Below are 23,481 nucleotides of genomic sequence, written 5' to 3'. Positions count from 1 at the left end.
AACGACATTGCTAACATAAACATCAGTGGCAAGATATGTCTTTTTGCGGACGGCACTTGAAGCAACAAGGACGTCACGGCACTTCATAGGATTATATCAATGACTTAATCACCATTAAATCTTGGTGCGATTCGAACCTCCTGAGTCTCAACATTTCTAAAACTAAAGCTTTGTCGTATAAAAACTCGCTGCAGCCTTTTGTACTTAACAACACAAACAAAACTTTAACTTAACAACAAAATTCTTAGGGCTTGTTGTAGACAATTCTCTGAAATGGGACATGAAAAAATTGAGCTCTGCCTGTTTTGCATTAAGATCTGTTTCTAAGGAGCTTAACTTGTCAGTGGCTAGAACTGTTTATTATGCACTTTTTGAGTCGCACCTCAGGTATGCCCTTCCATTCTGGGGTACGTGTTGTGCGACTCACTTTGACCGCATTTTCAAGCTCCAGAAGAGAGCTGTTCGATATTCACTGGGACTAAACAGCAGAACTCATTGCCAGGACTTTTTAAAAAAATTAAAAATATTAACTCTTCCTTCCTTATTTATATTTGAATCCGTTTGCCTAATACGTAAGCATGTATCAGCTTCTCAAGAAATGCCATCTCACACTTATCCACTCAGGAACGCGGAGCAAGATCTTTATCTACCTACCCCACGCTCAGAGTTAGTTAAAAGTTCAATATTATACAACTCGAAAAAAATGCACAATCACTTAACACTCAAGTTAAAATATTTAAATTGAACTATTCGAGAACACTTTACTTTTTAAAACAGATACGTCTACAAGAAATCGTTGACGTTCTGTTAAAATAATATAATAATTTTATATATATATATATATATATATATATATATATATATATATATATATATATATATATATATATATATATATATATATATATATATATATATATATATATATATATATATATATATATATATATATATATATATATATATAATAAATAATATTTTCTTGCCTTTAGCTGTGTATTTTTTTCTAATTTCGAAAAATCGAAAGTAGAGAAAAAATTAAAAAAATAAAAAGTAAAAAGAAAATTGCTTTGCTTGTCGTAAAGGGGGGAACCAAGCTCCACTCCCACAACCGGTTTCTGGGCCTACCCTTCATCAGGTGGGCTGTCCAGGGGCTGGTTCTCACCGATACGGCAAGCAAAACTTCTCCTATATCAACAGACGATGTCGTAACGTGTCGGTGAGATATTAGTGCATCTCCCGTCAAAAGATGGTAAAGAGCGTTTTTCGGCCCGCTCAAATATATGAAATGAACAAAATTCTTACAGCTTTAGTGTATATTAATAAATAATATTTTCTTACCTTTAGCTGTGTATTTTTTTCTAATTTCGAAAAATCGAAAGTAGAGAAAAAATTAAAAAAATAAAAAGTAAAAAGAAAATTGCTTTGCTTGTCGTAAAGGGGGGAACCAAGCTCCACTCCCAGAAACCGGTTGTGGGTAGTGTATATATATACTATTTCTTGATTCTTTATATTTTTTTGCTTCCGACGACGGAAAGAGAAAACTTTCCGAAACGTTAAGCATTTTTTTCTTTGTTAGGCCAATTTTTATTACTGTAAACACAACTTCTGACAAGCAGCGTCCGTTTAGGTTTAACGCAGAAGTGTTTACAAAAAATAACTATTTTATTTTGTAGATTTTTCTTGCAGTGCAGTGGCGAAAAACCCATAAGGATTTTTTTGGATAGATGAATCCGCCACATAGGTATGGACATTTCTTATATTTCTTATTTTTACCAAAAGTGTTTCTAACTTGCACTTAAAAATTTACAAGGTATAGGAAAAAATATAATGATTAGTTAATAAATAAACAAATAAAATATCACGAGACGTAATTAAAAGGTGAAGCTCAACGCATGATGTACACTCTTCCCTAGAATTTTAAGTACTGATATGGTACTGATTGGGTCGACTGGTTGACCGCGACGAATGTGCTATATCCCCTTACACGTCTCTTCGTCTTCGCAATGTGCACAGTTCCTCGATTTATTTCATACGTTTGGCAACATTTTTACTGTTGAGTCTTTGTTCAGTACATAAACGCATTGTACTCTTACATATAAATTATGTACTTATATCATACTGTCAAATTATGGAGCAATAATCATAATAAAATTGTAACGTAAAGTTTAAGATTGCTATTCAGTCTAGGGGGTATCGTTCGAAGAATTGAATTTGGATGAAAAATTATGGATATTACCGGAGTTTTGCATATCCAGTTTTCACCTCATTAGAGAGCTTTTTAATGAACCTGTTTGTCTTTAAAGCAATGCAATTTTAGTAGGCGTTTGACTTTTAAATCCATTTGTGTTATTTAAGAATGAAAAATGTGTGTAAATTTAACTATAATATATTAATAAAATAAAAAAATTAGATATCCAGGCCATATTTTAATATAACAAGTTATTTGATATTAACTAACCTAATAGCTAAACATATTCAAATCTAACTGTATAATACAAAGTGGTCCAAACTGTATTCCGGAAACTTCAGCAGCATATTCTGCAGATAAAAATAAGTAAAAAAGTTCGTATAAATAATGTATGTCCCAAAATGCTTAGTTTCGAAGGTATAGGGTGTAGTAGTTTTATTTTTTTTTCGATTTTTTCCAAATAATTTCTGAAGTGACGTCAATATTTGAATGAAAATTGGTGTTTGGGAGTTTTTTGACATGAGAAAATTGATTTTGATGTCAATATGACTGATATTTGTGAGGGGCGCCACCTACATGTGTTTTAACTGTTTTGAAGAATAATAACTTTTCGTCCGTACCCGTACAAAACTACTGAGTAAAAAAATACAAATTTCCGTGATTTTCTACGTAAAAAATGTCTCTTGGTAAAAATCGCTACGAACAACCGTTCTCAAGATATTTAGAATTTAAATAGTCAATACCTGTCATTATTGACATAAATTAAACATGTTGACTATATTATAGTTATTATACTGAAATCATAAATTTGAATTGTTTTTGTGCCAAAGGTCAACAGAAACTGTTTTAACATCATTTTTTCGAAGACAATTTTTTTATTAATTTAAAAAATAAAAAGGTCCCAAATTTATCGTTTAAGTCAAATATTATTCCTACTCAACGTATGTTTATTTTTTGTATTGACTATTTCCATTATAAATATCTTTGCTCGTAGCGATTTCTACGAAGAGACATTTTTTATTGAATAAGAAGACTAAGGAGACTAACTCACTTAAATTAAGTAATGAGTGAATTTCATAAATGATCGGTTTACTACACGTATGTATATTATATAGTTACTTACTAGCGAAAAGTTGTTCCATTATTTCACTCAATTTTTGCCGAGATCTACCGCACGCTACACAACCAACTATTTTAGAGTCTTTTTCGATAAATCGCGATAGTGTCACTGTTAATTTAAGTTCTGCCACAATTTCCATCTAGATTTACTACCTTTATACAACTATCAGTAGTAGAATAAATAATAAATAACATAAAATAAGCTCCGTAAAGACTGACAAATCCACAAAATTTCAAATCAAATTCAAATGTGTCAAATGAATTGTCAAACAGAACTGTCAAGGATCCCCACCCTAGAGTGCTTTTTCCGCCCACCATGCATGAATATATGGCTAGCATTATGCTCCTTCCTTAATCTTCTTATTCAAAGCAGAAATTCAAAGGTTAAAACACATGTAGGTAGCGCCCTCTAAGATAAGAGTCATATTGACATCAAAATCAAATTTCCCATGTCAAAAAACTCCCAGACACCAATTTTCATTCAATAAAAATAAAATTTCTACACCCTGTACATCCAAAACTAAGCATTTTAGGACATACATTTATACGAACTGTTTTACTTATTTTTATCTGCAGAATATGCTGCCGAAGTTTCCGAAATACAGTTCGGACCATCCTGTATAATTAACAGAAATATAACTTATTATTCTGAACTGAATTGAGTTTTCGGTAGATTTAAAATTTATTAAAAATATAAAGGGGGAGTAATTTGAAATTCATTAAAATATGTTATGCAACTCAGAAAACATGTAGATTTATATTATTGATATGTACTTCAGATATCAGTTTGAATTATTACAGAAAACTGTATGAAATCGAATGAGATATGAATCATGATATGAATATATATATATATATATATATATATATATATATATATATATATATATATATATATATATATATATATATATATATATATATATATATATATACTCAATCTTATTTAACAACTATATATCAAGAAATATATATTTTCTTTTAAAAGCAGTAAAAAAGTACTGGTAGACCTAATAGATATATATATATATATATATATATATATATATATATATATATATATATATATATATATATATATATATATATATATATATATATATATATATATATATCGATTTCGTTTAGTGCAAAATTATGCCGAGCTATGGCACCGTTTACGCGTCTCTGACACCTGCAAAAATCAATGCGACGTCCCACAGCTGATTTCTGTTATTAAACCCCGCTCTGACGTTTGAACGCGCGAGTCGCTCGAAAAATCCTAAAAATCGGCCTAAAATAACTGAAAAGCGCCGTGAAATATAGTCTAAACAGTGCCAGAGGTCGATTAGAATCAAACCTGTTGAAAATAGAGCATGATAGATATGTCTCTGGAGGAAGAATTGCCAGAAGAGTTTAGGGGCGGGACTTTGCGCATAAATAAAAGTGGAGAGCAACAGTCTGCAGGCTCATCAGGTCTGAGGGAGAATTACCGTGAAAATAAGGGAGGTTTCAGCAAGACGGACAGCACGAGCAGCAATACCAGTTGCTATTGGGGCGGATTGCCACTGCCCTTAACGTCGATATCCACCAGAAGTAAATATTTATTTAATGAATAATTAAAACTACCTATATTATATCGCAAATATATTTGAACATAATATATTTAATTTCAAAGTCAATCAAAACTAATAAAAAAATCCAATTTGATTGCAGAATATGAAATTAAAAACAAGCACTAAACTGTACAGAATTTATGTGATCAATATTTTAATAATATCTGTATAATAAAATAATCTAGTTTTTAATATTGATGAATGCGGTAAAATATAAAAAAACATTACATAAATATTTCGATACTAAAAATAAGAGTTCCTGAAAAATTATTAAAAAAATATAAAACTGCCCCTCGTGTAAAATCAATAAAAAATGCGCATTGAGCCGTAATGAATATCTAAAAATAAAATAAGGGTAAGATACAGATTTATCAAAAAGTGTGTCTCATATTATGTTAAGTTATGTTTAATTTATACAGGGTGTTTCAAAAAACATGTGCAATCTCTCGTGGGGAGATTCCTTACAAAAAAACAACATTTATTTTTCATATCAACATAGGTCCGATTCTGCTTTGTTTCATAGCTACAGGGTGTTAAAATCTTAATAATCTTTCGATTTATTATAATTTTCTTCCAAGTACTTTTAGTGATTCTAATGAAATTTTGAGGGTAAAAGTTACAAGTGCTGCATATTTTAATGCTAAAAAAGAGTCGATAAATTCATCAGGGACGTGCATATGGGTTATCACTGGAGTATTTTTTTAAAAAAAAGCTTGTGCGCCACTGACTTTTTGTTTTGATATCAAAATTGTGTAGGCCGTTTAATGCCAATTAAAAGTTATCTCTTGATATTTTGTCGAATTTGGCCTCCTTGATGAGATAAACGCAATTTTACAAATCACAATTTAATAAAATTAAAATAAAAATAAAATTAATAAATTATTATATATTTTACCTAATTTATTATTAAATATTATTACTATTAGTCATTATCACTATTAGTCCAACCTACACCAATTTCAAATAAAAAATAATGGTATTTAAGATAATTACCAAAAACCTAATTTTAAAAAGTTTTAGCATCCTGTAACTCGGAAACTATGCATTTCCATATTAATGTTTATAGGAACTTTTGTTCATATTTTTTGATGAGAAATGATTGAGTACTTATTCAAAACTTTCGCAAGTTAATGATATTATAATTTTTTAAAGGTTACTATTAGACATGGATCAAGGAAAATTAATAAAATTGCGTTTATCTCATCAAGGAAGCTGAAATCGGCAAAATATCAAGAGGCAACTTTTAATCGGCATTAAACTGCTTACACTATTTCTCTAACAAGAGAAAAAAGTCAGTGACGTACAGGCTTTTTTTTAGAAAAATATTCCAGTAATAACCCATATGCACGGCCCTGGTGAATATCGACACTTTTTTAGCTTTAAAATATGTCGCATTTATAGTAACTTTTACCCTCAAAATTTGATTCAAAATGCTAAAAGTACATAGAAATATAAAATTATTAATTATAGAAGAAATTAAAATAAATCGAAAAAATATTAAAACTTTAACACACTTTAACAAAAAATAAATCTTATTTTTACGTGAGGAATCTCCCCACGAGAGATGATACCTGTTTTTTAAAATACCCTGTATAAGCTAAAGTTTTTAAATGTATATTTGTTTGGCAATATATCAAATAACTTTACAGTAAATATATCTTTCTAGCCCAGTAATGGTAGTCTAGCTTACTGCATTATTCTGTATACTAAGGGCTGGCAAATGTTAGTCTTGGGTCGAAATTTCCGTATGTAAGAAGAGTACAGTGCGTTTATAACGTACTGAACAAAGAGAGGACAGTAAACATGTTGCCAAACGTATGAAATAAACCGAGTAACTATGCACATCGCTAAGAGACGTGGAAGGGGATATAGCAGATTTGTCGCAGTTGACCGGTCGACCTAATCAATACCTCTGTCAGTACTTAAAGTTCTAGAGAAAGGTGTACGTCATGCGTTCAGCTTCACGATTTAATTACGTCTCGTGATACTTAATTTGTTTATTTATTAACGAGTCGTTGTAATTTTCCCTATAGCTTGAAGTGCAAGCTAGAAACACTTGCATTTTTGGTAAAAATAAGTGGAATTGAGTGGGTGTTCGATAGTGGTCGCGCTATTAGAACTCTGAATTCAAAAATCGATATCTCGAAATCTATTAGAAATAATAGATTGTTGTTTTTTCAAGAACTTTGTTAATATTTCTGCTGTATTTTCTTTGTAGTCAGTAAGTGAAAATCTTTATCAATAAAAAAATTACACAATTGCTGAATTATCGCGATTACTGGTGTTTTCTCGTTATAAAAAAATGACACCCTAACGATATCTTTATAATTCCATTTCAGATGCTCAGAAACATGTCTAATGATTTTATCTAGTTATCTCTTGAAAAAAAAAGTCTTTTAAAAATAAGCGGTTTGCGATCGTGATTTTACTTTACTTGATAGGGAAAGGCGTATCGGCAACGCCGCAACAGCACACCGTCGCGCGTCGCGTCGGTCGGTCACATTTCTCTCACTCCGACTTAATAAGATCCCTATGTGATTTATTTCCACACATGTAAATGCCGACCCAAAAGTAACAGTTGCCAGCACGGTATTTATAATTTTGTCTTATAGAATATCTTTACAAATCAACGTAAGTACTAATGTCTGGCTGCTTATCTAAGCTTCAAACAAAAATTTACCAAGTAGTTTACTTATTCGATCTCTTCTTATTTCTCAAAATTTTGCAAAGTGAATTTTAATGCTAGCATTCACTAGTAAAGGTTTATTTAAAAATTAGATGTTGAACTTTTGCGCAGTGTTAGCAAATTAGTGAATGTGAGCTTTTAGTACTAATTAATAATATTAACTGATACACACAGATCTTTTTTACTGTAACATAAAATATAAAAGCAAACATGAAAAATTCAAGAAGCAATGCCAATAATTTACAACTCATGTCATTAATATGTTTTAAAAATAAAAGATGGAAATATGTAATTAGTAATTCCCATAAAGAATGATCACTTACCATTAAAGAAAGAAGTAATTTCAAAATAAATACAGTTCCCATTATTTTCTTCACTTTTTCCTTGGATTTGTAAAAATGCAAAAATTATTTCGATAATAAAACGCTTAAAGAGCATTGCCTGAAACAAATAACATAAAAGCGCGGAAATATGAATATTCTAAACGGTATGACAATATTCAAATCATGACTATTCAAATAATATTACCGTTTTATCTGATAATAAAGTACAGCCACCTACTGATATAAGTACTTCAGATGCGCTCAAACTTTATATAGACTGGATAATAAACAATGTGACAAAAGCTCTTATCAGTCTTAAAAATATTTAGTTACCTCTACTGTGACTTTGCTATGTTTATGGAAAAAGTGTTATGTCCATTCATACAGGTTTTATATTTCCACACTATTCAACTATAAGTAAGTGTTACTAAAATTTAAAATTTTAACATTTATTGAACGTTCTTTAATGTTACTGAAACGTCGTGAATGTCGCCATATTTATGCCGGTGGCAACCCCTTTATTAATAGAAAATAAAAAAAATCTGGGAAATGGCAATGCCTCCGGAAACGGTAATGCCTCACGTCATTTTAGATCTACCTGTAACTTGGGATAAAAATAAATTAATAAAAGACCTGGGAATTTTGTTTAAATGGCAATGCCTCCGGAAACGGTAATGCCTCACGTCATTTTAGATCTACCTGTAACTTGGGATAAAAATAAAATAATAAAAGACCTGGGAATTTTGTTTAAGTGCAAACCTAAAGTATGTACTAGGATGTATTTGGAGAAAATATTTTAACTTTTAACTTCTACATAGTGGCTCAAAAAAGTTTGAGTGCATAGGGATGATTTTATTTAAATTGAACACCCTGTATATTATTGCATTTTTGGCTTCTTTTTGGATCATTTTACATAATCGTAAAATACGAGGGGTAAACCGCAGAGGGAAAAGTGTACACCGTAATTCCTTTTACTCAAATAATTCCTCAGAATTCCTCAATTCCTTGGTCTTCAAGGTCAAGGTCAATCATTCAAGGTCTTCCTTGGAATTCCTTGGTGCGAACTCGGTAACTCTTTTTCAGTCTGAACCAGCGTTGCCACCTCGGTTTCGCAGTTTCGTAATGAATTTTCTAGTGATTTTTATAAATGTCTAATGTCTCTATAAGTACTAGATCTAACAATAAAAAGTACTATTACGAGATTTACGATTTTTTAGTTAAATTTTAGGACTACTATGGAATCATGAGGTGAAAATACTGGAAATATGTCGGCACTTACTTATTAAAATTAATTTTTCTCGAGATTTTTTTGAAAATGATAGGTACCTAGTTATATCTATAGGAAAGGAAATTAATAAAACTTCAGTTGCACGTCATAATACGATCACCAGTAAATTCCATAAGATTACGCATGGTGTCATTGATGAAGTGCACCTCAAGTTGTATTAATTTCCTATAGTATATACCTAGGTATTATTCCGAGGAAATGGGAAAAAAACAACTTTACACTTTCTGAGTACCGAATAAAAAAATCTTATGAGGGTTTCTTTAAAATGGCGAAATCAGGGAACGTTATAAGTAGATCTGTCGGGGGTGGTTCGGCCGTACTATTGGAATATATAATCGAGGGGTACAATATTAAATTAAAAGAATATCTAACCTGTAGATATTTGATATTGGGAAATTTTGGAAGCGATCTGAAACGAAAACGGATTGTAAAAATCGCCTGCAAAACGTTTTTCTTTAAATTCAGTACTACCTATTATAGTATTCATGGTCTACTAATGTTCGTTAATTTTTTATAGATTTGCTTGTAATTCTTCTTAATTCCTGTGGAATTCCTCTAAATTCCTAAGGAATTCCTTGGAATTCATCGGAATTCTTACGGAAATCATTGGAATTCCTAGTAATTCCTCGTAACTCCTTGGAATTCCTGTAGAATTCCTTCATAGTGTACACCATAATTCCTCTGCGGTTTACCCCTCGGTAAAATATGAGTGAATATATTTCGATAGTTTCAGAGATATTAAAAAATATATATTTTTCAGGCTTTCTTAAAAAAAATATTAAAAATGCAAGAACTGTCCTGAAATCAAAACTATATTAGGTTGTTACTTTAGACGGTCTGTACTTACTTTGCTATAAATATCGTAATCTTGAATCATACAGAATGTTCAAAATTCTACGCCAAAATTTCTTAAATTTAAAATAATTTTTCTACGTTTATTTTAATAGAACACCATGTATTTTTTTTAGTAGATGGAGAAATAAAAAATTAACATTTTTTGTATTAAGAATATTTCAAAAATTTTAACGGCAGATACTCGCGTTATTATTTTATACCGGGTGCGTCTCAAATGGCTCACCCCTATAACTTTTTAATTTTTTTTAGAAAAAAAAAACGAGATTTGGTATATTCGTATATGACACAAATTAGGATTGATTGACGTATTCAATTGTTTTCGGTCACTTCCTGTTTCACAGGAAATGACTACAACTTTTGATTTGGTTTGTCATTCTCGATAAATGGCACCCTCGGTATTTTTTTACTTTATTCGATAGAAAATGACACTCTGAATCGAATGACATATCATATCTTAACTTTTTACATAATCGCTCAAAAACAAATTGAATGTTAAATTTCAATCTAGCTGAAACCGGAAGTGACGGAAAACAATTGAATATGTCAATCAATTCTAATTTATGTCATATACTAACATACCAAATCTCATTTTTTGATCTGAAAAAATAAAAAAGTTATTGGGAGTGAGCCACTTTTGAGCCTCACCCGGTATAGCCCATTCAACGGTAAAATACCAGAGAAAAATCACTGGGTGGCTTTGATAAAAATTTACTGTGGAAAATGCGATATGAAATACAGAACCGCGAATATCTGCAAAACCGTTAAAAATTTTGATATACTTCCTCCATTTATATCAAAGTAAGTACAGAACATCTAAACTAAATACCAAATATAGTTTTGATTTTTGAACAATTCTTGTATTTTTAATATTTTTTTTAAGAAATGCTGAAAATATATATTTTTATTTATTAATTAGTATCTCTAAAACTATTGAAATATATTTACATTTTATTTATTCATATTTTAGAATTATGTAAAATTATCTGAAAGGAAGCCAAAAATTCAATAATACAGGGTGTTTCATTTAAAAAAAATCATCCCGATCCGCTCATACTTTTTTGAGCCACCATGTAGAAGTTAAAATATTTTCCTGAAATACATCCTAATACGTACTTTAGGTTTGCACTTAAACAAAATTCCCAAGTGTTTTATTCTAGACCCTGTATATATCTAATATTGATATTAGATATATACAGGGCCACTGTACCGGGTGGGTCAAATTCGACGCTTTTAAATGGAAACACCCTTTTCTATAGGAGATAGACGAAAACTAATATCGGTGTCTGGAGCTCAATTTTCATCAAAAACATGATGGTGAAAACCGCACATCAATATCTGTTACCGTTTCGGAGTTACGGGGTGTTTTTCAAAAATGTGCATTTTTAACAAATCGATGTAACTTTTTTGCTATGGAAAATTTTGTATTTCTATGAAAACATTTCCAAAGCACCTTTCTACGTAGAATTTTATGGTTTAAGTATAATTTTTTAAAAATTAATAATTTAAGAGTTATCAACAGAAAAAATGATTTTTTATTTAGGACACCCTCTATATTTTTAATTAACTTAAAAGAATTTAAAATTACCTTTCCAAAAATATAGCACACTTGATATTTTGTTATAATCCCCTTCGAAATACAGAGTTTTTAAAAGTTCGCCACTTTTAACTAGTAGGCTTTGGACCCCTCATTGATGATATGCCCTTAATGGAACTAGAAAACATATTTTTGCAGCAAGACGACGCACCGCCTCTGAACGCTGAAGATATCAGCACATTTTTGGAGCCAATTTCAAGAATAATTGAATAGCTAACCAAGATCCCAGCCGTTGGCCGTCGAGGCCGCCTGACTTAGTGCCCATGGATCTAATCCTATGGATATATTTGCGGAAGAATAAAGGTTCCTTATTCTTCCGTATAATCTAGACAAGAATTAGAAATACTTAGCAGTTATGAGAGGGTATCTTTCACCCCCACTGAATTAATGAATTCCGCGAGAAATGTTCAAAAACTGCACCGTCTGTCCATAACAAAAGACGGTCGATATGTCGAACACTTGTCGCAAAATCTCATGTCTTGGTTTGCTATTTATTTTTATTGTTATGGGATATAGTTTATATGTGTTGATGTTGGTTAAATATATTTTAAATTGTTATAAAATTCTGCATCTCTCAAAGCAAATATTATTTTCGTTTTAATTGATGCTCACAGCTAGAATTTTTTTGCATTACAGCCGGTGCCGTGCAAAGCCTACTTATTTAAAGCGGGCGAATTTTTGTATACTCTATATCTCGAAGAGGAATCGCGCAAAATATAAAGTGTGTTATATTTTTGGAAAGGTAATTTTAAATTCTTTTCAATAAATTAAAAATATACAGGGTGTCTCATATAAAAAATCAAATTTTCTGTTGATAATTCTTAAATTATTAATTTTAAAAAAAATATACTTATACCATTAAATTCTACGTAAAAAGGTGCTTTGGAAATGTTTTCATAGAAATACAAAATTTTCCATAGCAAAAAAGTTACAGCGATTTGTTAAAAATGCACATTTTTGAAAAACACCCCGTAACTTCGAAACGGTAACAGATATTGATGTGGGGTTTTCACCACCATGTTTCTGATGAAAATTGAGCTCCAGACACCGATATTAGTTTTCGTCTATCTCCTATAGAAAAGGGTGTTTCCATTTAAAAGCGTCGAATTTGACCCATCCTGTACATTTTGACAGGTTTATAATGAGTATATTTTTATTATTGCAGTTTCTGAAACTTTATGGAGTTCTAAAACAAAAGATATCACACCCGTTCAAGACAAGCCTATAATTCAAACGCACACGATACAACCCAGAATCACCGTGGACCAAGACGCGAAAAAGTTTTTCACATATCGTGATGGCGTAGCCGACAGGGCCGCTACAGAGTGCGCCGAAGAATTTCTGGACATGGAAACGGAAGGACCAGTTATCGGATCATTTTTACTCACCCAGTAAGTACAATGATTAAACTCGGCAATATGATATATACTCGACTAATACAATGATATATAGTGTATCTTTTTATAATTGGGTTAAAACTGAAAAAAACTCAACAGAAATCTTTCTTTTAAATTTGTCGACGTTGCGCAAAATTGAAAAGAAATACTTCTGTCGAGTTTTTTTCGGTCCTAACACAATTATTATAAAAAACAGTACAGGGTGTCCCATTTTAGTTGATATCATACGGTATCTTCGTTATTAGTGATGATAGAAGGGTGTGGTTTGCACAAACCTGTCCCACTTTTTTGTCAAACGGAAATGCTCTAAACAAAATTTTCATATTTTTTTTAAATTTTTTCCTTTTTGAGCTACAGGGTCATTTTGAAAATTTTGAAATTTGGGACACTCCCTATATCTCTGTTATAGTGAAAGGTATCGAAAAGGTGAAAACTGTTTATTGTAGATCTTTTTACGTAGAATACAGTGGCGTGGTTTGTTAGTGTACGAAAAAAATATTTTTGAAAATATTAACTAAAGTTATGTTTTCTTAAATACCACAACATCCTGTATATTTATAAACTATACGATCTGACTTGCCATAAGCTTTCTAAAAATATATATCACTCTATATTTATTTTCACTATTTACTGCAATATTTAAAAGTTTTCATTAAAAGATAATTTTCATTAGGCCATGATGGATAATAAAAGAAACTAAAAAAAATATTAGAAGTATGCTGCTCTCTGTCTCTTGATTTATTTTGGAAGTCACTAATAAATTTTCTAGATATCAGAAAAAGCTTATCTCTTTACCGCTATTTGTAAATCTTGGAAGCTATCGTATCGGTATTTTTAAATATTCCTTTATCTAAATTACGTGAAATATACTTTCAGCAAGATGGGGTTCCGTCTCACAACTCTGAAAATATTAAAATTTTGTTAAATGACCTAGTTTCCCAAATCAATGAATTGGGACCAATATGGACCCATACAATGGCCTCCATGGTCCCCGGATTTGTCCGTTCTCGATTTCTGTAGTTACGGATTTTTAAAATATGAAATATATCGTGGCAACTACAACTTTGAAGACCTAGAAAATGCTATCAGGCAAGCTTTTAGATATTTGCAAACCCATCCCGTTATAATAAATCCCGTGATAAAAAATGAAGAAAAATGTAGAATATTCAGAGATTCAGTGGTAACAGTTTAAAAGTAAAATATTTGAGTCCCAAATAAAATTATAATATTTGTATGAGTGTTTTAGTAAATACCATTTTTACCATTTATCACGGCCTATTAATAAGAAACTAATATATTTTTTTAAATATTGCAGTAAATAGTGAAAATAAATATAGAGTGATATACATTTTTGAGAAGCTCATATCAAGGCGGATCATATGATTTATAAATATAGAGGGTGTTCCATTTGAAAAAACATAACTTTAGTTCATATTTTTTCGTATGAAAACAGACTACGCTACTGTATTCTACGTAAAAAGTTCTACAAGAATCAGTTCTGATAAGAAGAGAGAAGATGAGAAGGCCCTGTAACTCAGAAACTTAGAGGACTATGAAAATTTTGTTTGCAGTAACTTCCGTTTGAGAAAAAACTGGGACAGGTTTGTGCAAACCGCATCCTCCTATCTTTACTAATAACGGAGATTATGTAAGATTTCAACGAAAATGGGACACCCTGTGTACTTGGCAACCACCTGGCAACCATGTTGGCATAAACCAATCTGCCATTGGATAAAGAAAACTCTTAATTTTTATATTCTGACTATAAGTAACTTGTCAATTCCACAAGATCTCCACAACACCTTAGGTTAGGTTAGATATTCGATGTATTAAGCTGGCTCGCTGGCTAAGATGGCTCGTAAATTGCATTGGCATGTACCTAATATTTAGAGACAATAGATTTTTAGAATTTTCTAGTTTCTAAAATTACAAAAATATATTGAGGAAATTAAACACGCTTAGCAGTAGAATATATTATTTTAGGATTAATCATTGGGATACTGACAAAGAACGTCTTATACTCCTAACGCCAAAGATTCTACTAGTTGTAAAATACGACTTCATCGCACTAAAAAGATTAAGTTACAAGAAACTGCCTCTAGAAGATATAGAAGCCATCATCATCGGCGATTTGGTCTACCCAAACGGTTCCTTAATACCGTAAGTTAAAAATACTTTATACTTAAATACCTTTTAAAATAAATTTGTGTACCCCTAGAATATTTTTGTTGTTTTGTGACGTTTTTTTAATCTCCTTTTTCTTTACATGTAGCAAAATAAACGGATTGGCAGACGGGATTTCGAGCATGCTGGAAAATTGCTTTTTTAAGCTCTCATCTAACGACAATCAGCAAATTCAATCATTTTCATCCCCCACTAGGTATACTGTAATATTTATAGGTGTACAGTTTGCTAACCGGCGCTGCTTTCCATTGACACAATCATCACAACATTAATATCACGTTATTATTAGTTAGTCAAGAAAGATAAAAATATATAGTGTGTATTTAGAAATTTCGTACAGGGTTTCAGAGATATTTAGTACGATATTTTTGAGCATACCTATTGAAGGTAAATGTAAAAGACTTGTAAAGTTTTACCTGAATCGTCAGTTCGTGAAATAACAAAAAAATTCAACCAAAGATAATCAATGTATAACTTAATTTTTTATCACACTAAATATCTCTGAAAACTTACTAACTTACTCTGAAAAAATCCTTAAAATTTTGATCGATTTTTAAATATACTGATTAAACCAAAGTAGCTCAAGAACGGTTCACGCAAATATAGACAATTGAAATTGAAAGGAAAAATGCATTAGAATGTTTAGTTTGCACAATTTATTTATATACGATAAACATTTCTTTGTTAGAGTCAGCAGTAATAAAATCAAGTAGGTAATACAAAATTGTACTTTCGAAAGTTTCAGTCAATGGAAATCAAGATAATAGCATGCATAACGATCCTGCTTTAGTAGATATAGAATTTCTAAATATGATAAAAAATGTATATGGATTTAATGGAAAATAAATAATACGATTATAATTCTGTATAACGTGTTTCAGGGATAGAAATATGAAAGGAATACGAATATTGTTTGGTAAAGGAAGACCTATAAAACTATCTTCAAAATGGAATCCGTTTACTGAAGATTTGCCTATATGGACATTTACATATCATCCATTGTTTTTTCATAAGGGTAAGTAATACTGAATAGTTCATTTTATAAAATAACAAAACTGTAATTTTAAATAAGAAAATACATGACATCGAGGGTGATATATATATTACTTAAGCCAAAAGGAAATAATAATTATAAAAGAAGACAATCATTTTCAAAAATATTATGAAAAAAGGTTAATAAAAAAGCTAATAAAAAAAACCTAATGAATTATAGTTTATATGAAGCAAAGTTCGTTGCAAGTAAATCTCAAATCAAAAAATTATACAGGGTGGCACCTCGTTCGCCCCGGTTAATTATACAAAAGACGAAAAGATGTAGAAACAACATATTTTATGGGTATATGTGGGAGACAATGTGCATAATTTAAAATTATTTTGAAATGTACAGGGTGTGCATGCTATAATAGAAAAGTACAAATGTTATTTCAAATGCAACACTCTGTTTTAAAGTAGATTTAAATGCTCTTTCAAATTATTTTAGGGTTTCCTATACCTCTCAGGCTCAGACTTTGAATAAAATTGCAATTTTGCAATTGCAAACAAAATTGCGATTTTTCAATAATATGGCAATCAAGATGGCTGATGTCGCCATAGCGATTTTCTAGTGACAGTAGTTATTTTCAAAATCTACATTCATTTATGGACTTCATTTAAATTTATAACAGTTTACTTTTATTTAATTTACCTAACAGTAAGTATTTATTATTTTATCAAGAAAAATGAAGCAGTATCTGCTGGGGAAATTGGAACAACTTTCGTTGCACGTCATCAATGACACCATGCGTCGTCTTATGGAGTTTGCTGGTGGGGGTATTATCATAGTTTAAGGAAAAGAGTAGTTGCACTCTCGCAAATATTTTCTGCCTGTTTTTGCAATCTGTCGAATATCGGCAGATTGCAAAGCGTTTCAGTTGAATACCGTCCGTCGACCTGCGAGGTTCGAGCGTTGCGTCCCAGCACAGAGACGGACTGACAAAAAATGAGTGCCTTACTGTGTGCTGCTATTAATTGTAGTAATAATTCAAAAAATTGTTCTTTGAGTTTTTTTAGATTTCCATCGAATGTAAATCGGCAAGCTGATAGTAATTATTAATTAACATTTAATTATATTTGTTTATTTTAGAAGCTGAGATATTATGTAATTAATTAAATATTATTATTTTTTTAGCATGTGGGCACATTTTAAAAATAGTTCTTTAGATATACAGGTTGTCTCAAATATGCGCATGAGAATATTTTTTGGTCAGTGGATTTGCCATAAAATTTTCATTCCAATAATAATTTACGAGATAAGTGGTCGTAATATAACAATATTCAAAATATTATAGACAAAATATTGAGTTTATATTTGAGGGAAGAAAAGTGCCACACCTAGCTTTAAACCACCGTAAATATACAGGGTGGCCCATTAGTGCGAGGAAGTCCAATATCGTCGTCGTTGTCGAAGATGTGAAAAAAGTTTTATTCATATGTTTCAAGGGTTATAAAGGGGCGTATTCTAAAACATATGGTTATATACAGGGTGTCACAAAAAAAGTTATGGTAAAGTTAGTTTTTTTTTATTTATTTTACATCATTCTATATACATTATTCTATATAGGGTATTTTTTATGGCGTCACCAAAATCGGAATATTTAAAATGGTATATCTCAATTTTTTTAAAAGCAACATTCTGTATATTATTTTTCTGATGCAGAATTAAAAAGTGAATTTTTTTTATTTAAAGTGTTTCTAAATTTTTAACGGTTTCGCAGATATTCACGATTATTATATTACAGATGGCTCTTTCAACAGTAAATTTTTATCAAAGCCACCTAATATGATATTTTATCGTTGAAAATCCCATATGTAATACAGAAAATATTTGCAAAACTATTTGATAAAATAATAAATACTTATTTATTGAAACTATTGTAGGTGTTTTAAATAAAAGTAAACGCCTACTAAAAATACCTGGTGTTCCATAAGGAAAAATATAACTTTGGTATGGATTTTACTTACCCTGTACATTTCAAAATAATTTTAAATTACGCACAATGTCTTCCCACATATGCACATAAAATATTTTGTTTCTACAGCTTTCCGTTTTTGTATAATTAATCGAGGCGAATGAAGCGCGCCACCCTCTATATAAAAAATTCTTTTATTTTTTTATTCACCTCGGAACTTTTTAGTGCTTAATCATTTTATACATTTACATATAATAAGCCATTTCATATGACAATAGACTGTTATTTATATTCAAAACTACATTGTTTTTGCAATTTTTAGAAACCGTCTATCGAAATCGTATAATAATTGCATCAACGGTAGATATTATATCTATGGCGTATCCAGCAAAATAACATAAATTACAGACAATTGCTACCCCCCTTTTATGTGCAATAAAAATACAACCCCCTCATTGTCATAATGATCGACAACCATTACTGAAAATTGGTTAATGCAGATATTGAACCAATATACCTAATTATGTATATTACAGATTGTACTGACGAAAACCTACGAAAACTGTACGACCTAGAAAACTTCATCGAACATTTCTGCAAGACAATCATCGACTTCGGCAAAACCTACGAATCTCGCATCCTCCATTCCAACATTTTGCTGGAAAACTACATCGGCTTCGGCGCCATCATTCACAATCGCCACGACTTGGGCTACTTCAAGGTGAGAGGCAAATTCAGCTTCTGAATCAGGCTTACCTCTTTACAATCTGAATGTGATATTTATTTGGTCAATTATTACGTGCGCTGGTGTCACTTTATATATTCCTAGATATATGAATAAATATGAAGTATATAATATATATTTACCTGAATTTTGTACGTGATTACAGAATACGAAACTTGATCTAAAGTTTCTATTAAAAATATTCTTATACTTTGATATCAGTACATTGCTGTTTCATCTTTAAAACTATTCAATAGAGAGATAAGAGCCCGTCAAATATAAGATGATGAACGTATTTGGTAGAAATGAAGTACTAAAATACTCTAGACAATCTAGACAGGCACAGCGTTGCCGGCCAAGTTTAAAAAACCATTTACATACGTATTTTATATATCAAGTAAGTCTTAAAAATTTACCTATTATCGCCATACAGATGGCTTCACATTCAACTGTACAAAAAAAGGAGAATAGCTCTGCCAAACGTTCTTGACACTGTTGAGAGAAGGTCATAACCATGACTAAGGTCCACCATGGCAAAGTTAAATAAAATATGAAAGGATATCTTTGTCTTAAAGGACATTATTGCTTAATAACATGGAATTTTTGAATATGTGGATATTATCAAACTTGATCCGCTAGAGATGAGTGTAGAGGAGGCACTTCAAAACGCCATTGACTTTAACTCGGTCTTGATCGATCATTGGCTGTTCATAAAACAAAGAAGTCGATGGATTGGATTTCGGTTCCTGTTTGATCCCTCACTCGGAGGCCTTGGGCCCATTGCAATACTCCTGGATGATTGTACTAAACCTTTCTCTCATTCTTTCTTTGCGTTAAAGCACTTCCAGCTCTTTGCAAAGTTCCCGATGTCGCTGATGTTGGCTTCTGCAGCTTCCTCTAGTCCCTCCTAAAATCGTGCGCTAAAGTTTAAAGCAACGGTTTTCCAGTGCTGGAAAATGGCATAGCAGGTGCTCTACGGTTTCTTCTTCCTTTCCGCATACTCTGCAGTAGTCGTAGGAAATCTTCCATCTCACAAGTTTTACCCCCGTGGAGCAGTTTCCAGTGACGACACCTACAATTATGGGTACTAGGTTCTTTTTGTGATCTAGTAGCTGTTTTGTCTATTTGCTATCTACCACAGTCTTCGAGCTGTAGGGCAGTCCTCACGGTGTTGTCATGTCTCTTGCTGGTTGGCTTTGATAGTAGTTCCTGTAGCTTCCTTCAGTGTGTTGATCGTCACAAGTGGTGAGTTATCTACCACGGCCTCTCCCCTAGTTGCGTCTATGGCTAGTCTGTCCGCTCATGGTTCTCCACCACACTGGTCTAGCACCCCGCCTTGACGCAGCCAGGACAGTGCTTCTCGGCAGTCCATCACAGATTTTGATCTCATTGATTGCATGGTGATGCTTTTTAAAGCGTCCAAGCTGTCAGGTATCTCCTATTGATTAAGTTAGGACTTAGCACTTTTTTATCAGCGATTATCTCTCGTATATAACTGGTTGCTTCCTCAGTTCCAGTGTACTTATTAGAGATAAATATGTATGATTAGTCTACGTTTTGTGGTGGTAGTGTATAAGGGTATGTACAACAACGAACACTTAAAACAACACACTGTGGGCATGTACTTAGAGAAAAGATGACAAATGTGAAAAACTCATTGTAAAGTGGAAGAGAAAAAATACTATGTTTTATAAAACCTTGGCTTGGTCAAGTAAAACAATTTTCTGGAACATCAATGCAGGAAAAAATAAGATGAATTGTGAATAAAGACCCCCCAGTTTAGAAAAATCACTGATAACATAAGAACAAGATTAAGATCAAGCCTATTAAAGATATGAAGTAATAAGTTTAGACAGAATATAGATTTTTCTCTCGATTACTTAATACTTTCACAGCAATGATCTGAGAGAGGATCTGAGAAAGTCTATAGACATCTCTTTAAATGCGAAAATTAACAAGAAAGAAAACTATTATATATACGACCAGCAGATACTTGTTTACTGCGAATCAAAAGATAACATTGCATCGAGACATTCGCATATCACCTTGTATTTGACGGACTGTATCTATACATATCAATGACCAGTCTTATGTAAAATAGATATATGTATCTAGAAAATATACATAATTGAAAAATATATTCTTCTATAGGTCTTATCAGGTTGAATTAGAAAGAATATAAAAGATAAGATGATTTTTAACTGAGATAGTTTGAAAAGATAGATATAAAATACTAAATTACATGTCAACACGTTCTTGAGAGATCTCTAAAAATATTACTTTATACAACTACTTTATACAAAGAATGTTTTTATGAAATTTTTAAACAAGAGCAATTGACTACTATATGAATGACTTTGGATTTCCAATACGTTCATTTTTAATAGTTTTAGTACAACGTTTCGATTTGTAAAAATGTGTTTAGAGTCATATAAATGATTACTCGATTGTTGCCATACTAATACTGATTTATTCTACCTTCGTATAATAAAAATTCATAATGTTCGATGGATTATTGCTATGGTTGTATAACTACAAAATTCAGTCTTGTACCTAGACTGCAAAGGCACACACTGCAAAGGTTACACTGCAAAGAATAATTCTAGATTTTGAAGCTATCGAAATGATATGATTCTCAAATACAAGGTAACGAAAGTCCAAAGTCATAATTTATTAGTGAATCATTATACAGTCGATCATTTCTATACAGTCGCTCTATTTATCGAAATAAAAATATTTATCTAAATAGAGCATCAACTAATCAGCTTAGGGAGGCAATGGCAAAGCACTTGCCTATATTTCACTAGTAAAATCTCCCAATAAGCGTCGTTTGTATTCGAGGATGTAATTTAGACCCCGTGTACTTGTGAAAAGCTGATGACATACATGACAAGTACGTGCTAGAAGTTAACTAACTGTTATTTAGTTTACTATAAGAAGTATTAAAGTATTATACATACTTTAGAACTATGAACAAATGATATTTATGGGAACATAAAAACATTATCAGCCGAACTCTATATTTAAAAGTCCAAAAAACAAATACAAAAAACAAACAAAAAAGTCGTATTCTGTAATGACCTTTAGACCTCCTACCGTTGATTGAAAGAATTCGGAAGATACGCAACCTAATGGGCGAATTCGTGACAAGGCTGATGTGATTTCCCCTTACGTCTCAAATGGTGTACGGTGGAGCTACCAATCGTTCTGTAGCCAACGCATAATACACTTATTTTCTCTTTCTCTTCAGTGAAGACATTATATATACTGAATATTTCGTATAATCGTTTAATTGTTGACTTGGAAATGACGATTATTGACATTTACCATAATATTTTACATATGAAATAACAGCCATCTTCATTTTCATCCCAACTCTGACGCCATTCTTTTTTTAATCATATATTATATTAAATTTTTTAATGTTAGAAAATCCGTATTATTAACGTACTGTACCAAAAACTTGTAAATCTAAGGATTAATCCGTAGTTCTGGCAACACCGTCTCCGGCAACCACTCACTCTCTCGACTGAAATCAGAACTACGGTACTACTAGTATTCTTGATATGGTGCGCTGTAAACGACATCAGTGCGCAGCGGCGCGGCGCAGAGCTAAGCTAAATCTCGGACAGGCTGAGGGTCCCGCCAGCTACATCTCGGACATGTTTTGTGCCACGAAATCGCCCGTAAGGTCGCGCATCTTCTTATTTCTTCAACCAACAATCCCATGATTACTATAATAAATGTTAAGTGGTGTGTGTAAATATATAATTGATGTGGCCTATATTTATCTGATGTGCATGCAAATGCAGCTGCCTATTTTGTGTGTAGTTTAGAGCAGTGTCATAACATATATACAGGGTGACAAAAACACATGTGTGTTTTGTAATATGCATATACCTATAGAATTCAAAGCCATGGATTCGAGAATAAAATTATTTTTCTTATGAAAATGGACTAATGAAGTCACAGGAAGCATACTTTGCCTAAATATAAGTATCAGTTCTTGAGAATATTTTATTACCTGATTTCCTGTGTTCTGATTATTATTTATTTTTTAACTTCAAATTATAAAACTAGAATTGCAAAAAAGAGGTTAAAAAAGAAATATATAAAGAAAGAATTAAAATAGAAATAAAAGACAAATGTAATATTTTGATTATGTAATTTGTTATCTTCATGTAAGCACTCAATAAATAATAAAACCGTATTAACACAGATACAATATGTAATTTTCACGTTAGAAGATTGTTTTTTTTTATTTGAAAAAGTACAACAGAAAATTTAATATTTTAGAACTTAACAAACATCTACAGAGTAATAATTTCTGAAATTATTTTCTATCTATTTACAAGTTATACATGTACTACTATCACCAGTAAAGTTTTAATCTAATGGTGATCACAGAGAAAAACGAAAAAATATATAATTTTTCGATCGCCGTAAAAATGTTAGTACTTAAGTATATGTGGGGTAAATCTTCATGTTTCGGTGTAATGTGTAACAATTTTTGGCACATAAGATACATATGTAAGAAAAGAATTTCTTGATGTTGTATTTGGTAACAATATTTTTAT

At 31.4% G+C, this 23,481-nt stretch overlaps 1 protein-coding gene across 2 annotated transcripts; it reads left to right on the top strand.

The window, feature by feature from the left end:
• Nucleotides 1–4,496: 4,496 nt before the first annotated feature.
• LOC115880225 (tumor protein p63-regulated gene 1 protein-like) lies at nucleotides 4,497–23,100 on the top strand. 2 transcript variants are annotated; one of them, XM_030897380.1, is made up of 6 exons: nucleotides 4,497–4,885; nucleotides 12,817–13,042; nucleotides 15,032–15,208; nucleotides 15,321–15,428; nucleotides 16,114–16,247; nucleotides 18,717–23,100. In XM_030897380.1, exons 1-6 carry the CDS (start codon nucleotides 4,666–4,668, stop codon nucleotides 18,923–18,925), a joined length of 1,074 nt encoding a protein of 357 aa, XP_030753240.1. In that variant the 5' UTR covers nucleotides 4,497–4,665; the 3' UTR covers nucleotides 18,926–23,100. The 2 variants fall into 2 exon arrangements, with proteins under 2 accessions (XP_030753240.1, XP_030753241.1); XM_030897381.1 differs by lacking the exon at nucleotides 15,321–15,428.
• The last annotated feature ends 381 nt before the right edge of the window (nucleotides 23,101–23,481 follow it).

Source organism: Sitophilus oryzae, unplaced genomic scaffold (assembly GCF_002938485.1).
Source record: "Sitophilus oryzae breed Bouriz unplaced genomic scaffold, Soryzae_2.0 scaffold_1620_pilon_pilon, whole genome shotgun sequence".
Lineage (NCBI taxonomy): Eukaryota > Metazoa > Arthropoda > Insecta > Coleoptera > Curculionidae > Sitophilus > Sitophilus oryzae.
The sequence above is the reverse complement of the archived record's forward strand: the minus strand, read 5'-3'. Positions and strand labels throughout refer to the sequence as shown.